General features: G+C 40.2%; 1 protein-coding gene across 1 annotated transcript in view; it reads right to left on the reverse strand.

Moving 5' to 3' along the window:
- Nucleotides 1–559: 559 nt before the first annotated feature.
- The window catches only part of DTD1 (D-aminoacyl-tRNA deacylase 1), a 581,115-nt gene continuing 565,702 nt past the window's right edge, over nt 560–15,972 (reverse strand). The window contains exon 5 of the mRNA XM_069234729.1: nt 560–728. Within this exon, the coding sequence (XP_069090830.1) occupies nt 573–728 (156 nt within the window). The 3' untranslated portion in view covers nt 560–572. The remainder of the gene's footprint in view (nt 729–15,972) is intronic.

The following is a 15,972-nucleotide window of genomic DNA, read 5'->3' on the forward strand; positions in this document are numbered from 1 at the left end:
GACGACAGTTGCTGTGACGGAAAAGGTGAATGGGATCTCTTAATGTTTTAGCCTAATAAACTTATATAAAAACATCAAATACTTGAAGCATTTATCTTCGATGCTACACTCACCAAAGTGCGCATTTGTGTTTGGCCGGCCATCTGAGGCAAAACTTCACAGACCTCGGGTTGTGTTTGAGCAGCAGCCCAATGCCGCTCATATGAATCCTGATGCTGCTTTCATGCTAAGTTTAGCATGAAACAGCGCCAGGATTGCTGAGGAGCCTGTGCTGGTGTCCCACTCAATGCTGGGACACCAGAAGAAGAGCACGAGGCGGCAGGTGGTGGGTAGCTGCGGCGACGAGAAAGGTACGTTTTTTTTTTATTGTTTCCTCCGTCCCCGTCGTTCTCCTAGCCCCACTTGACTTTTGCAGCCGCCACCACTGGTCGTAATATTGTACCTTGTGATATTGTTGCCACATTATTAATGCAATTGAAAAAGAGTTTTTTTAAATGATAACAAAATGAGTAAGCCCGGTGCAAATAGGGTCGACATAGCAAGTGACCAGCAGTGATACCTGAGGAAGCTCCTTAGGGTTCTCTTTCAGATGATACATCACCATCCGCTCCACTGCTGGCACTTGGGTCATCCTTGCTCCTTGGGACACTTCTTTCTTTGGCTGATTCTGAGGGCCCCTTGGTTCTGGTCTTTTCTTTTCGCTGCTGCTGTTTTTCAAGTTTTGTAAGCTGATAAAGACAAAATGTCTACCTCAGATCATTCTTGAAGAGCATAACAAATGGTCAGATGTGACAGAAGCCATTTACGATGTGAGCTGCGAAAATCATTCTATTGGACAACTTAATGTGCAAAGATAAACTGTAACATTGTAGCATTATTCCTACTGTTGAGATCTATTTTTCATAAGAGGAGGAGAAATCTATATATAAGAAAATGCCATTCTTACAAAACTCCTATTTACCTACCTGTGATGGGTTTGCTTCAATTTGGTATCGCCAATGTGAACAACAAGCTTATGACATTTTCGGTAATGCAGGTTTAAATCTACAGATCAATAACAAATTCTAGTTCAGGAACCTGCACTTCGTTTTTTTTATTGTAAGGCAGATGCATGGATCCACTGCGACTCTGGCCGTAAAATAAAAACAAATATATATTTTTAGCCTGGGGGGGGAGCTTGGGACTTTATTACCAGAGCTAAGGGGTCAGTGTGTTTGTGCCCTGGCCCCTTTTCCTTTTTTGAAAAAAAATTCTGGGACTTGGCTTAAGCCGAGTCCTAAGATGGATGACAACACTTCAAAAGCTTCCTTGCTGAAGTGTTGTTAGTTAATCAGATCTCAGCACGAGATTGGGAAGGATCATGAATCTTTGTGTCCCTAGACATACAAATTTGTTTTCCCCTTAATTTCTCAAAAACTACTGAACAGAATTATACCAAAACAAAGAAGGTCGCTTTCTGGACCAGGACTTACCTTTCTGCCAAATATGGTGTAATTCTGTCCAGTAATTCTGGCGCTATCTCTGCTCAATATCCCTATGGAAAAATCAATAGAGAAAGCGTGTTTTGGGACCCCTCCATTTTCTCCTCCCCCCCCCCTCAAGACAGATCACCCCTAAACTTTCCAGACAGCAGCTGACATGACTGGCAAATGGTTTTGGAAAGTTTTATGAAGATTCGTCATGCAGCGCCAATGATATAGGCAAGTAATAAAAAAAGGCTTTTTATATAGAAACTAGGTCCTAACTATAACTCCCTAGTGGTGACTGTATATATATATATATATACACACATATATATACCATTGTTCGTTGAAACCTGCATGAAGATATTTATGCATTAAAGGTATAAGTATGTCATTATATGCAGAGGAGATGTTTGTATATGTGAGTGTGTGCCTTTCTCTAATAATACATGGGTCTGTATATGTAATTGTGATAATAGGGAATGTACTTGTAAAGGAATAACAATATATTTTTAGATTCTTAAAAAATAAATACATAGACATAAATAAGTAAATAGAGCCTATGTATAACTATGCACCACACACATTTCTATGTTTGACCATGCACATATAATTACATGTATGTATATGGGTGTAGATACATAGAGATCAATTAACTGCACAGAAATATCAGTAAGTGTAATGCATATATGCATGTATACATATAAATACATACATACATATATTTAGATTTGTGGGTTTGATTGTATAAATGTATTATATGTATTTTTTTAAAATTATATATATATATATATATATATATATATGTGTGTGTGTTAAAAAGAAATGCAGTAATTGTATGTTTAAGCTTAACATATATACTTGTATGTTATAGTAACCATTCACAATATACATAGATTACTGAGTAATTAGGGATTTGTGTTTTTCTGTGATAATACATGAATATGTCAGTATGAATATGATTATATTGAAGATATGTCAAAGTGTTTAAAAATCTATTTAGATGTGAAAAACCATATATGTTTATTAGTGCATACCACATGGTCATGTCTGAGCATGTAAATATCAATACATGTGTATACGTACGGGTATTTATATAGTGGAATTTGTGCCTTGTACTTAAAAGTGCATAATTACAGTGTGTTTATGTGTGTATGTAGGCATACAAGTTTAAATGACAGGTAAGACTCTACACATTTATTTTTAATTACTGGGGGGCAAGGGGAGCTAACAAAATAATTTCCTGTTCAACCTCTCATCATACCTCCGCTCTGACGCATCCCAATCCTCTCTGACTACAATGGACTCCTAAACACCCATTCCAAACTCTTTCCCACTTTATCCAATTCAGTGACCTATTAGGCCATGGTTCTGCAAAGTCGGTCCTGGAGAGCCGGGTCCATGCCAGATTTTTAGCATATCCACATTTAGAAAAATGTAGATTTCTGAAACATCCTGTTTCTAAATGTGGATATGCTAAAAACTTGGCATGGACCCGGCTCTCCAGGACCGACTTTGCAGAACCGTGTACTAGGCGAACATGTCTATCACTCGCAATAACAACCCACTTCTTCCCTTTAGTAATCCACTTCAACTAATCCACCCCTTTCAAAACAGTTACTGTAAATGCATGAGAGCTTCATGAGCGCTAGCTTAACACACTTACCACAACTAATCCACAAGGAAGAAAAAAGCATATTTTTTTATTAATCTAATATCTTCTTACTTTCAATCTTAGGTTCAGGAGTACCATGCTACTGGCCGCCAAGTGCTCTAACGCCTTGCCAGGGGGAGTAAGTGCTATAGACATACAATTAATGTCATCCAAATGTCATGGGTAGCTCAAATATCAAAAATTGCCTGCAGTATGTCAGACCCAGCAATTTCTCACGGTTTGCCCACTTCAACTTATGTTGCTCTTTACTACAAAGCCCTGTTCCTCCAACAAATTCATCTCCATGCGCCCACAATAACCCTCTTATCCTACTTCATTAGCCGCCCACTCATCTGTCAATCAGAACCATCTGTGTGCCCTAGAATCAAACCATGAACAGAAGAGAAGTCCTTACAAGAAACCCAGTGGGGCGAGGGCAGGAAATGTTCTGCTCTTTTCTGTGCTGCTATGCCAGCTCTGAAATGGATGTAAATTCAAACTGACCTATATCTGCATGAGATTTAGGCACTAGACATTACACCCACCAAAGAGCAATGGGAATTTCTTGCCTAGATGACTCTGTTGTCACATACCACGTCCGATGACAAATGTACAATGCAACGCATCCCAGACCACCATATGATACAGTTAGACAAAATAACCTTCCCCATCACAGAGGGGATATAGCTCCCACTGACAGTATTAATTTCAGCTTCTATACAGTTCCTGCAGGATTTTGCAACACTCAAATGGAAATTTTGTGGCACCAAGTTGCATTTTTTGCAGATATTTTGTGTTGTTTTGTTTCATCACTATTTCTAGGTTTATAGTCGTTTAAGTGCCCCTATACCTCGTGGTATCCTGCCATTAACTGCCCAGATATCACTCTTGTCTGAAATTCTCTTCCTCTGCCACAACTCTCATGCCATCACCTCCTTTTGCCATCACTGTTAAGTCATTACCCCCTTCCTCTGCCATGAACCTCCCCTCCATTCTACTGCCACCGTCTTCCTTCTCTGCCATCAACCTCATGCTTCCCAGCTATCACCTCACTCTGGTCATTACCCACTCTGTCCTCAACCTCCCTGTGCAATCACCCTCACTCTCTTCTCTTCTGACACTTCTCTGCCATTGCTACCCGCTTCGATCACTGTAACTTTAGATACATTTTAATCATTCAAATGCTAAATCTTTTTGCACATGTTGTGGCTTCTCCTACATGCATACAAAGCCCGTTGAGAGCAATAAGTTTTTTAAAGTGGGTCAGTCAGTGCTTACTTTGTACAAGAGTAAGTGCCGGAGCTCATTCTTTAGTTCAGAAGCGTGCCAATGGCGCTATCGAAGGTCAGGGTACCGAATACCAAGGCTACCTACTCTTGATTCCCCTCATTCCCCTATAATCAACCACTAGACACTCCACGCTCCTTTACACACGCTTATCTTACCTATACTGATGATGCTGTAAAGGCATGCGTGCTGAAGGTGTCTGCATGGTAAAGGCTGCATGGTAATGGCATGCGTTGTAAAGACATACGTCCTTGGCGGCTTATCTTATAGCAAGTGTAGTACAATGTTTAAACTCGTGGCTGCATACTGACAGAGCTTTCTGTTACAGGCCGAGGCCTTATAAACAGACGTCACTATTCCTCAGTGTAGTTCGAATGACTGATTCTCTTGCTGTACACACAGAGGTCTGAAGTCATTTCATTAATCAACTGAGCTTTCCCCACAGAACAAAATTGTTCCACAGATAAGTTTAACGTGTCATTTGTGTGGGTCATTAAAGGAATGTGCTTACACTTCTACACGTATACAGGTAGTTGCATGTGAAAGGGAAACTATTAGTTATAGGACACACAGTTCTGCCCCCACATCCACAGACCCCTCTCCTGTTGTTCAGGGAATCCGTTGCCGTTTCTTTTGATGTTCTCTCACCACTGCTCCCAAGCCGGTGAACTGCACATGACTAAAAACAGATGTAATTAGCGGGGAGGAGGAGGGAGGAGGGCACGCCTGCTGTCAGGCCTGCACACATACCTGCAAGAAGACCCCAGCCGTGCTATGAAGCAAAAGCGTGGATATTACTCATGAAATACTACTGCTGCAAGGAACTCAAAACAAAAGCGCTCTTCAGGCAGTCATTCATCAATAAAAATGGCAGAACATTAGAAAACAGTAAAGGTGTTCATAAGATTTCTTTTTTATCAGGCAGTGTGACAAAAACCGTGGGCATTGCTCTCCATGAATGATTTAGTGGGAAGATTGAGATTTGCGATATCATCACAAGCTGGAGGCTCTGTCTATGCCATAAATAAACATTACGGACTCCAGTGAGTCCACAGTTGGGTCAGAGTGGGTGCCCAACTATGGCATCAGCCCACGGTGCATCTCACAGCCAAGTGACTGCAAGCAGATCTGCATAATCTGCCTACCTTCCGTGTATGGCGAGTGCATAAGTGATGATATTCACACATCTCACACTCCCCTCCTATGCCAGCGCTGCAGAATACTGCAGCCCAGCATGCGCCTATACTGCGCGACCCACCATTAAAGAGAATGGTGAGAAGTAGGAGTCATGTGGTTTTAAGTGAACCCTGGTTTCAACCTCGGATTGCGGAGTAATCTCCACGGAAAAACTGCTATTTGGGGTTGTGCGAAAACAAGTTCAGTGACCTTTTACAAAAAGGCTATTATATATTTACATTGGGTTGTTCATCAATAAGAAGTACAATCCAATATGGGGCAACTCTGTATTCCTACGAACCTGTATAACCTACAGAGTAACAGCAATTATGGGTACTTCAAATATTGATTTAACAACTCATAGGGAATTCATGAATACATTTCCAAAGCAAATCACATTAATATAAAGGAATGCACAAAATTAACCCACAATGAATGAAAATCAATAACTAAAGCACTTGTACATTTTTTTTATGGAAAATGCAGGCAGCAAATATAGCAAATATAGAATGCACACACTGCAATACACCAGCTCTTGAAATGTAATTTTCAGCTGGTTTGGAAATGTTATAAATGTAATAAGAGGCAAGTATATGAATAATCATAGTGCCCATCCCACAAAACAAATATTGCGTCAAGATTAAAATCTAGATCTTGTCAATGCTTCGGCCCTACTAAATAGTTTGTTATAGGGTATTCATCGGGACAAAACAGAACGAATGCACCCCAAATATAAAAAAACAACTCCAACATCAATACATTTAGATATGATGCTGTGACCAATTTTTAGAGGGAGGGGTGTCTGGGGTTGCTTCCAGGTTGGCGCGGAAAGACTTTTACCTATCCAAACCTGTAAAATGATGCCTGGAGTGGTGAAAGGCTTTCATCAGTTTTCAGCTTGGTTAGATGGCACTGTGCTAATCCTATGCTTAAAGGCATTGCTGTACAAACGACTTTGTCGCTTTCTAGCTCAGTGTGGATAGCGCTGTGCTAGTCCTATGCTTAAAAACTTTGCTAGAAAAACAGACCTCTGCAGTGAGAACATTTAGAGTGTTCCTGGTGTTGTAGGGTGCTCTGTACTAGAGCTGCTCTCCACCTAAATTAGAGAACTACCCAGAGTTCTCTCTTCTTTTTCTGCCTCAAAGGGTACTTTTTTCATTTATACTGAGTGCTCTTTTGTGTCTGGACAAAGCTAGACCTCTCTAAAGAGCTATAATGAAAGCGAAACACGTGTCATGGGTTACTTTTGTCCAATCCAGGTTGGCTTGGATGGAATTTTACCAATACAAAGCGGCAATACTGTGTCTGGAGTGGTGAAGACTTTTGTCATTTTACAGCTCGGCGTGGATGGCACTGTGTTAATCCTATGCTTAAGGACTTTACTGTACAATATGGCAAAAGACTTTGGGGGTCATTCAGACTCCCGCCGGCCGCGGTAACTGCAGGGCCGGCGGGAGCCGCCAGAATACCGCTGCGCGGTCAGAAGACCGCCGCAGTTATTCTGGGATTCCCGCTGGGCTGGCGGGCGACCGCCAGAAGGCCGCCCGCCAGCCCAGCGGGAAACACCCTTCCATGAGGATGCCGGCTCCGAATGGAGCCGGCGGAGTGGAAGGGGTGCGACGGGTGCAGTTGAACCCGTCGCGATTTTCAGTGTCTGCATGGCAGACACTGAAAATCTTTGTGGGGCCCACAGGGGCCCCACGACACCCCATACCGCCATCCTGTTCCTGGCGGCCAAAACCGCCAGGAACAGGATGGCGGTATGGGGGTCGGAATCCCCATGGCGGCGCAGCAAGCTGCGCCGCCATGGAGGATTCCCCAGGGCAGCGGGAAACCGGCGGTACACCGCCGGTTTTCCGTTTCTGACCGCGGCTGTACCGCCGCGGTCAGAATGCCCATGGGAGCACCGCCAGCCTGTTGGCGGTGCTCCCGCGGTCCCCAACCCTGGCGGTCTCGTACCGCCAGGGTTGGAATGACCGCCTTTGTCCCTTTCTAGCTCAGCATGGATGACACTGTGCTAATCCTATGCTTATAAACTTTGCCAGAAAACAGACATTTGAGGTGAGGAAATTTAAAGTATTGCTGATGTTGTAGGGGGCTCTATACTGGGGCTGCTCTACATTTAAACTTGGGAAGTACCCAGAGTTCTCTCTTCTTTTTTGCATAATTTATGCATCATTCCAAGCCTCAAAGGGTATTGTTTTAACTTATACTGGGTGCTCCTTTGTGTCTGGATAAAGGGAAACCTCTTTGAAGAGCTAGGGTTGGCTTGGATGGTACATCAACATATCAGTCACCAGCAGAAGAATAACTACATTTCCCAGTTTAAGTGGCAGTTCCACCAGCTCTTTTACTTCTGTAAGTAGTAACAAACACACCAAAGATGATGAACCAGCCTGACACAGGGCAAAAGCTAGCTGCATAGTTACATCACAAAGGCAAATCACTCACATTGAAGAAGAAGAGGTCTCAGTATTCAATAATATACATAAGGAACTGTTGGGAACATCAGAAGGGCTTATCTATACCTCACTCTTCGCCCCAACAAATGTTCTTTCACTCTTTAATTTATAACAAAGTGTCTCGTTATCAGGTGACCATAAAGTATTAATTTAGTCCTAGATGTGGACTGCAGTGTGGTTTTATACTCTTGTTCTGGGGTACTCTACTTGGCTGTAAAGAAGGCGACGTAATTCTCGAAATGGTGGGCACTGTCTCCTGTTTCCAACACTGGTGATTAGCACTGATCTGCTAAGAGTGTATTGAAAATTAGACTAACAGGAGGGAATCTTGTAAGTAAAATAAGAAGCACAGTCTGATACAAGCATAGTTTGAAAGGGTCAGATTACAAATTGAACTGTCTGTTGTTCTGTATAAAGTAAAAAAAAGGACAAACAATAGCAGCATCATGTACTAACAACCGACCGACTGATAACGTCACACCTATTTAGTTCTCGGATCCACTTGCACTGAAAAAATGTCTACTCTGTGAACAAGTAGAAGGCAAGGGTTCCAGAGGAAGGTGTCAAAGCTAAACAGACTCTGACTCGGGTAAGGGTGCAACCGATCTGGCTACCTGGAGCCCCCCAATATTGATGCTCCATTTTGTAAACATCAGGGCAAACATTTGGGTTCATCTTTCCCTAGAGAGTATCAAGGTACACATTAAAATCACTAACAGTTAATGTTTCCTCCCCCTGATAACTGATTTTTTATAGTTAATTTGGAATGTATGTACAACCATGTATGATGTGTATTTTCCCTCTTAGTGTGTTTTTTATTTTAGTTATATTAACAAAAAATACTTCCTATTTACATAAATTACATTTATTTGAAATTAGTACATATTTTTGAGGCACTAACCTCAAAATGATTTCACAGTGAGCCACTACATCATGTATTAATTTCTTTTGTATGTACGTATTTTAAAAAATCATTTGATCAATTGAGGGACACAATTGAGAACAAGTTTCGCGGCTATACTTGACTTACACTTCTTCAGTCTATCATCAATGCAGAGCATCTCTTTGTTCCTCAATCGTAAGTTGTTTCTTGGTTAAGTACAACTAAACTTTATTGAAATCATGAGTGTGTGCAACCAGATAACGCACTGTTTTGCTAATCAAATGTTTTACATTGATTTTACTCATTCACAGCCTTTTTAGGAAAATAATAGTTTGAGGAAAATAATCAAATCAATTTAAGTTCTTTCATCCAATCAGATCCGTGTGGTTACCTTGCATCTCAAAACCTATCTTACAATCATTTTGTAGACAGGGAGGAGGAAACTGCTTACCTAAATATGCTATCATGTTTTTCTATAAGATCTTCAAAAGATTCGTGCATTTTCAATTACTCTCATAACAGGCTCGTCTGTTCCTCCATTAAATCCAGCTCTACCCACTCTCCTTAGCCCTGCCATCCCACTTCAATATACTTAATTTCTCCGATATCATCGATTTCTGTGAAATATTACACTTTCTTGCATGAAGGTTCTTGCCGACTGGATTCTTTCTTTTCAGCTCCTTTAATATGGTCCTGAGGTAACATGGAGAGTCAGTAATTGGTGCCCAAGTAGTCCCTTTTCAATCCCATTTTAATCTAGTGGAAAAGGACAGTCCTAGCTAGAAAGCAATGGAAGTCTCGATAGGTAATCAAAGCGTGAGCAACCACAAGAATATGAAATAAGGAACATCATGAGGGTTCATTAGTCAAGGAAAGCGAACTCGGAACGTTGGCTGTGAGAAGACATGGCCACATGTGATGTGCAAAATCGCACTACGTAGCCTGCCAAGACCCAGCAGAAATTCAGCTCGGTACAATTCTAATCACAGAAGACACACAAGTGAGACAGAAAGACTGCTTCAGCAAAGCCGGAAAATAAAAACGCTCACAAGTTGAAAACCAAATGAAACCTGTCAATAGACCTATAAAGGAATTAGACAATAGGGCATTTTCTGGACAAAATACCAGACTATCAAATCGAAAAAGGCCAATAGGGGACTGAGATTCCCAGAGTAATTCCTTTCTTTCAAATATATGCAAAAAAGAACTAACCCTTTATAGCGTGTACTCAACTGAGTGTCGTCAAAAACAGGTGATTCAGACTCCTATTGCCAAGCTTCATAAAAGACTGAATGGAAATCTAAGGCCCGTATTAAGAACGGACTTTCAAATACCAGTTATTTCCTTCTTCCTAAAATTTACGTAACACATGAAACTCAGATTTACTCTGCCATTTTAGCATTGATTTCCCTGATATTCCCACGTGACACTTCCCCTACTTGGAAGTAGGTGAAATAGCTAGATGGCATGCCACTGAGTAGTGGAGTTCCTTCAAAACTCATTATTCGGATGCGCCCAGTTATGGCTGTAACCGAATGAACAGGCAAATCGTAATGAGGTCCAAAGAAGTGAACTCAGGCAAGGCGAGCAAACCAAAAGATACAACCATAAGAGGAAATCGTTATCTCATGGTAAGATATTGCAAAACATGAACAAGGTACTAAACAAGAAGTCGAAGATTATATTCAATCCGGGCAACCGGATACCTAGACTCTTCATAAGAAAGGTGACTGGATCACAAGAGAAAGTCCGTCTTTGTGAACAAGGGGCGTCATCAAACCTCCACATTAGCAGCTTCAGCCGGAGGTGGATATCCCTCGGCAATTCTCTGTACTATGAAACATTTAAGTTGGGATGTATGGCTCCTTTACCTTTGATCTCTGAAATACCCATTAAAACGACCTCTTGCAGAAGAACTACAGAAGGAAGGGATGGAGAGAAAGAAAGAGATTAAGAGAAGGATAGAAAGAGGGTGTAAGGATAGAGAGAAGTGATGGGTGGATGGATAGCAAGAGGATGGAGAGATCTGAGATGCAGTTATTGAAGTAGAAGAGAACAGAGGGGCAGATGGAGGGAAGGCTGGATGGAGACAAGATGAATGGAGAGAAGGCTGGATGCAAAGAAAAATGTGATGATGCAAAGTAAAAAGGAAGGCAAAATGTACAGCTGGATGATAGATGTTTAGCAAGAACGAAATATGAATGTAATAGGAAGGAAGGAAAAAGAGAAAGGATAAAGGAAAATATGGATGGATAAAAATAAAATAAGATGGGGCGTAAGGATGGGTGGAATGAAAAGAAAGAACAAGGGATGGATAGATAAGTAGCTGCATAGCTGGGTGGGTGGAAAAAAGTACCGGAAGGATGGAAAAAAGGATGCAACCCAAGATGGAAAAATAGAAAAAGAAGAGTGGAGAAAAGGAAGACTAAAAGGCTGATAGAAAGTTGCAGAGAAAAAAGTAAGGAAATTTACTAATTCCAAACTTCCACCATGGAGCACTCTTCCAAACTAATGCCGATTTACTTGCCTTACAGTTACTTAGGACATGGTTAGAAGTGGAAGGTATTCTATTTTTCAAACTTTACCCTTGTTTGCGAAGATTTGCAAGGCAACACTATGGGGAAATAGTCAGGGAACTGAACTGTAGCCTGAAAATTGAGCAAGACACCTATGATATGGTTTAGGAATCTACTGAGAAAGCAAAATTTATGAGGACAAGCCTAGTTTGAAGGAAGTATAATTCAAACACAGAATATTCATCCCGAAAATAACTCTTATAATCAGAAAGAAACTCTATCTTTCCTTGAGAAAAAAAAGGTCCCAAGAAAGAAACCATACTAGTTTAAAAGAAAAACCCACACAAAATACATCAATAAATCTGTAATAAAATAACAATGTATATGAACAAACTCAGAAGAGAAAAAAAAATCTCCCGACCTAGCCATTAATGAACAAGCATTGGCAATGCCAAAAAGGTCTGGCTTCAAAGGAATGTTGTGTGGTAATTTGAAGCATTACAAGTAAATAGCATGGGAAGAGATATTTGTGAGGAAGCACAGAACTGTAGAATAATATTGATGTCAAATAAAAAGCCAGGTGATAGTTGCACTGTCAAGCCAGAGCTAAGTAAGTTAATGAATGCCCTTTTCCCATCCCTGCTGCTGCTAGACAAAAACTTCATAAATTATCTAGTTGGCTAAGACACTTTAATAACATTCCAATTTCATATGTGCCCCTGAAAGTCTAAGCTTTGTCAGTGGCTAAATAGTCAAAATGATCACAGCTGGTGGCCGGCAAGCACTTTTTTTTTTTTTAAAGCGTACATCTTCTGCCCAATCAAAACATACACTCCTGACTCCAAACATGTAGGCAGAGCCTCAGCCCCTCCTTAGGGATGGTCATACTAATGTCCAACGGCAGCTGCACTGTCAAGCCAGACCATAAAAAGGATGGTTCAAGTGGAGAGATTTTCTATGCGGTCATGAGCACTCAGGGAGAGAAACTATTAATTAATATGTGGGGATTCAGGAAAGTCCACCCTTATTGTACTCTGCTCTAGTGCACTTCAGGTAAGGTATCAAAAGACACTATTAAATCAGCCAAAAGATTTAGGGCCTGATTACAACTTTGGAGGAGGTGTTAATCCGTCCCAAAAGTGACGGTAAATTGACGGATATACCACCAGCTGTATTACGAGTCCATTATATCCTATGTACTTGTAATACGGCTGGTGGTATATCCGTCACTTTACCGTCACTTTTGGTACGGATTAACACCTCCTCCAAAGTTGTAATCAGGCCCTTAATATTCAAAGGAGACAGGCTCCTCTCATAAAAGCGTGACAGAGGCCTTAATCCAGGGCGATCAAATATAGGTTGAGGAAGGCCTGATCCATGGCAAACGTACATGCTAACCACTGGCGATCAAATGAGTTCCATTTACATGCATTTGCTAAAGCAGATATGATAATTAAAATATTAATGAATGTTTATGTATGTTGAATAAAAAATAACAAATGGATAAATAAATAAAAATAATGTACACGTTTGCAAATGTTCCCTCAGAGAGCAATCACCAAGATTCACAAATGTACTATTAAAATGAATATGTATGAAATATAGAAAAACTTATTGAATAATGTAGTAGTATGTCATATTGAGATATATAAAGTATGTTTTGCATTATATTGTAGAGTTAACTTAGCCGAAGTTGTGGCCTAGTCTTGCCAGGCCTCATGCAGAAGCTGAATTATTAATGCAATGTAGAGAAGCTAATGTTCTGGACTGACCATGAACTGCTTATTGTTTAGTAAAATCTGCTCACCAAAAACCTTATGCGTGAATCGATGAACAGGAGATGACGGAATAAAAGTTTGTATCCAAATCGGTGTAAAGCAGATGGGATGTACTTTCCCAGGACTCGAACAATAGAGACACTGATTGAAGAATAAGATGCAAAAAAATGTATACTTGACGAGCCGGATGATGAGAACATCGCAAGGTGAACCAATCAGCAATCTGAGAACTGTACAATATTAAAATTCATAGATTTGGAGTAAATATACAATTAGACAGAGTCATGACTGGTGATTAATTGACCAATTAGGAATTGGGGGATAGGCTGGGCGACTTTGATATAATGACATAACAGAAGGGGAGAGTTCAGATGTTAGGTGCAGATGTCCAGAGAGAGACCTTATTATGAAATTGAAGCGATATTGCGGGAAAAGAGATTTGAGATTCTGTCATTGGGCTCACGCTCTTGAGAGCCTGATGTGATGCTGATCGATTGATGACCTGAAGACTAAGGCTGACTTTGTTGCTGATCCCTACCGTGGATAGGTAGCTATGACAATGTGACTAAATTACCTTGTGCCTTTCTTTCTAGGTACCAACTGTGCTGTCTAAATAGTTTTTGTCCTAAGCTAGATGTTTTTCCAAATTCATGTTCTAAACTGTTTTAGAATGAAGTCCCACATGCTAATGCTAATCTGGGTTTGGTAGGTTCTTATTCTAAAACGTTGACATATACAGTGACAAAAGATTGACAAACTGATTTGCCGAACTCTGCTACTCATGTTAACATATTCATTGTTATTGGCTTACGCTGAAGCATTAGAATACATGTTTGTCAAGTTCTGATTAGATTACGTTATTGGTGGTCACTAATGAATTAATCTTGAGTTGATTTGAATAAAGTTGAATTAACCTAATGACTTAGTATTTTAACTAATAGGGAAATAAAATTGCTAAAACGTATATTGAGTAGTGGTTATTCATCAATGTTGACGTTATTAACTACTGATAAATGTTTTGCTGGTTATTGGTTTGTGTATTTATTTTTGATGAACATTGGTTTCACCGTAGCTAGGATACTCCATGCGAATCAAAAGGTTCATCAACCTATACGCGTCCCCTTATAAGTTTACATATTAAGGACCGGGCGCGCAAGCACAGTGTATGCAACTTTCTCTCACTTGTATATTTTATAATCTGGCATGGATATGTTTGACATCCCTATTTTGAAGTAGGGTTCATAAAAATGGGTGGCTGCAAAACAACAATTAAAATTTGAACTGGTCCTTCTCTGTCACAGTTCCATGACAATGAACATGTTTACAGATTTAAAATATAGGAAGTAGAAAACTTCCCACCACCCAGAAGCAGGTGGTATGAATTTCATTGAACTCAATTTATGACACAAATTACACATTTTTACATCCTTTCATCACAATATGATTTTATATTATGGTTGCTTAAACAGCTTGAATTGAGTTAAGACTATTATTTTGGATATTGGTGCTGGAGCATTTTCATCCTTCTCAGGAACAGTACTCAATGAGGTCAACAGATCTTTGGACCTTGCATAAGGACGTGGTAGAACCAAACAATAACATTTCAATACAAACCAATTAATTTACACAGTATGACCAATGTGGCCATACAATGAAAACTCCAGTTGGGAATAAGGTTAAGGAGTTTTATTACAAACTTAGGCTCAGAGTCATGTAGACAATTCTCAAGAAAAATTTATAAAGATACAGAATGAGCAATGGTTGACCAATGTGATGAAATAAGTTCAAGCAAACTAATATCAAGAGAACTACGCACTCAACAAAGACAATACAGAACATCAGTAAAATAAGCTGATGAAGGGAAAAAAATATTGGCCAGATTTAGTAAACATTAAGGCAGTTCAAAATATCAAAGTCCCATTTAGATGGCGAAGATTAGCCAATTAGGGAATAACAAGTGGGGACCAAACAAATGGGGCAAAAGACAAAAAGAGCAAAAAGAATTTGGAAAAAGGTAATCTTGGGCAACAGGTTACTAACTATAGTAGGCAAAAAAGGAAGTAAAAAAGGAAGGTGTCAGCATATCAGAAGCTAGACCAAGAACGGGTTAGGGAAATATCTCTAAGTCTAAGCGAGGCATTTCAAAGGGGAAAGGGCAGAGAGGACAGTCCCTCTCAGTGGAAGGGGCACAGGATGCAACAGAAGATGGCAGAGAAAGTTCTGCTGAATCAGCTCTGGGGGATCCGACCTGATCTAAGTCCAGCTGTTCATCACTATTTTAAAGTTCATAAGGCAAAATAATTTGATAGTTTCTTGACTCATCTGACTTTAAAGAGAAAACATCCAATAGAAGTCGATCATGGAACTCCAACTTGAAACATCAACATGGTTTCCCAGGTCTGTCATGAGAGCGGTCTCTATTTGTACATTTCCACACAAGCTTGAAATAAATGCTAATACCGTTAGTCCATAGTCCCAGATGTTCCACATCCAAGGACGTTTTCTCACACTCTCTATAGATAGGATAATATACATCTATTACCAAGCTAGTCTTCTCATAGGAACGAAAGTCTGAAAGTAAGGTACGCGTTAGTAAGATGACTGAGTATTTTCTTCACATACACAAATACAGGGCCTAGCAGGCCTCACTTATGCTCCTCCAAATGAAATAAAACTGTACATTAATACATTCAAGTAAAACACATTTTAATGCACAAGCTATGAATTTCACCAATAATACATCTTCATTAGCA

The sequence above is a fragment of the Pleurodeles waltl genome, chromosome 5 (assembly GCF_031143425.1).
Source record: "Pleurodeles waltl isolate 20211129_DDA chromosome 5, aPleWal1.hap1.20221129, whole genome shotgun sequence".
NCBI lineage: Eukaryota > Metazoa > Chordata > Amphibia > Caudata > Salamandridae > Pleurodeles > Pleurodeles waltl.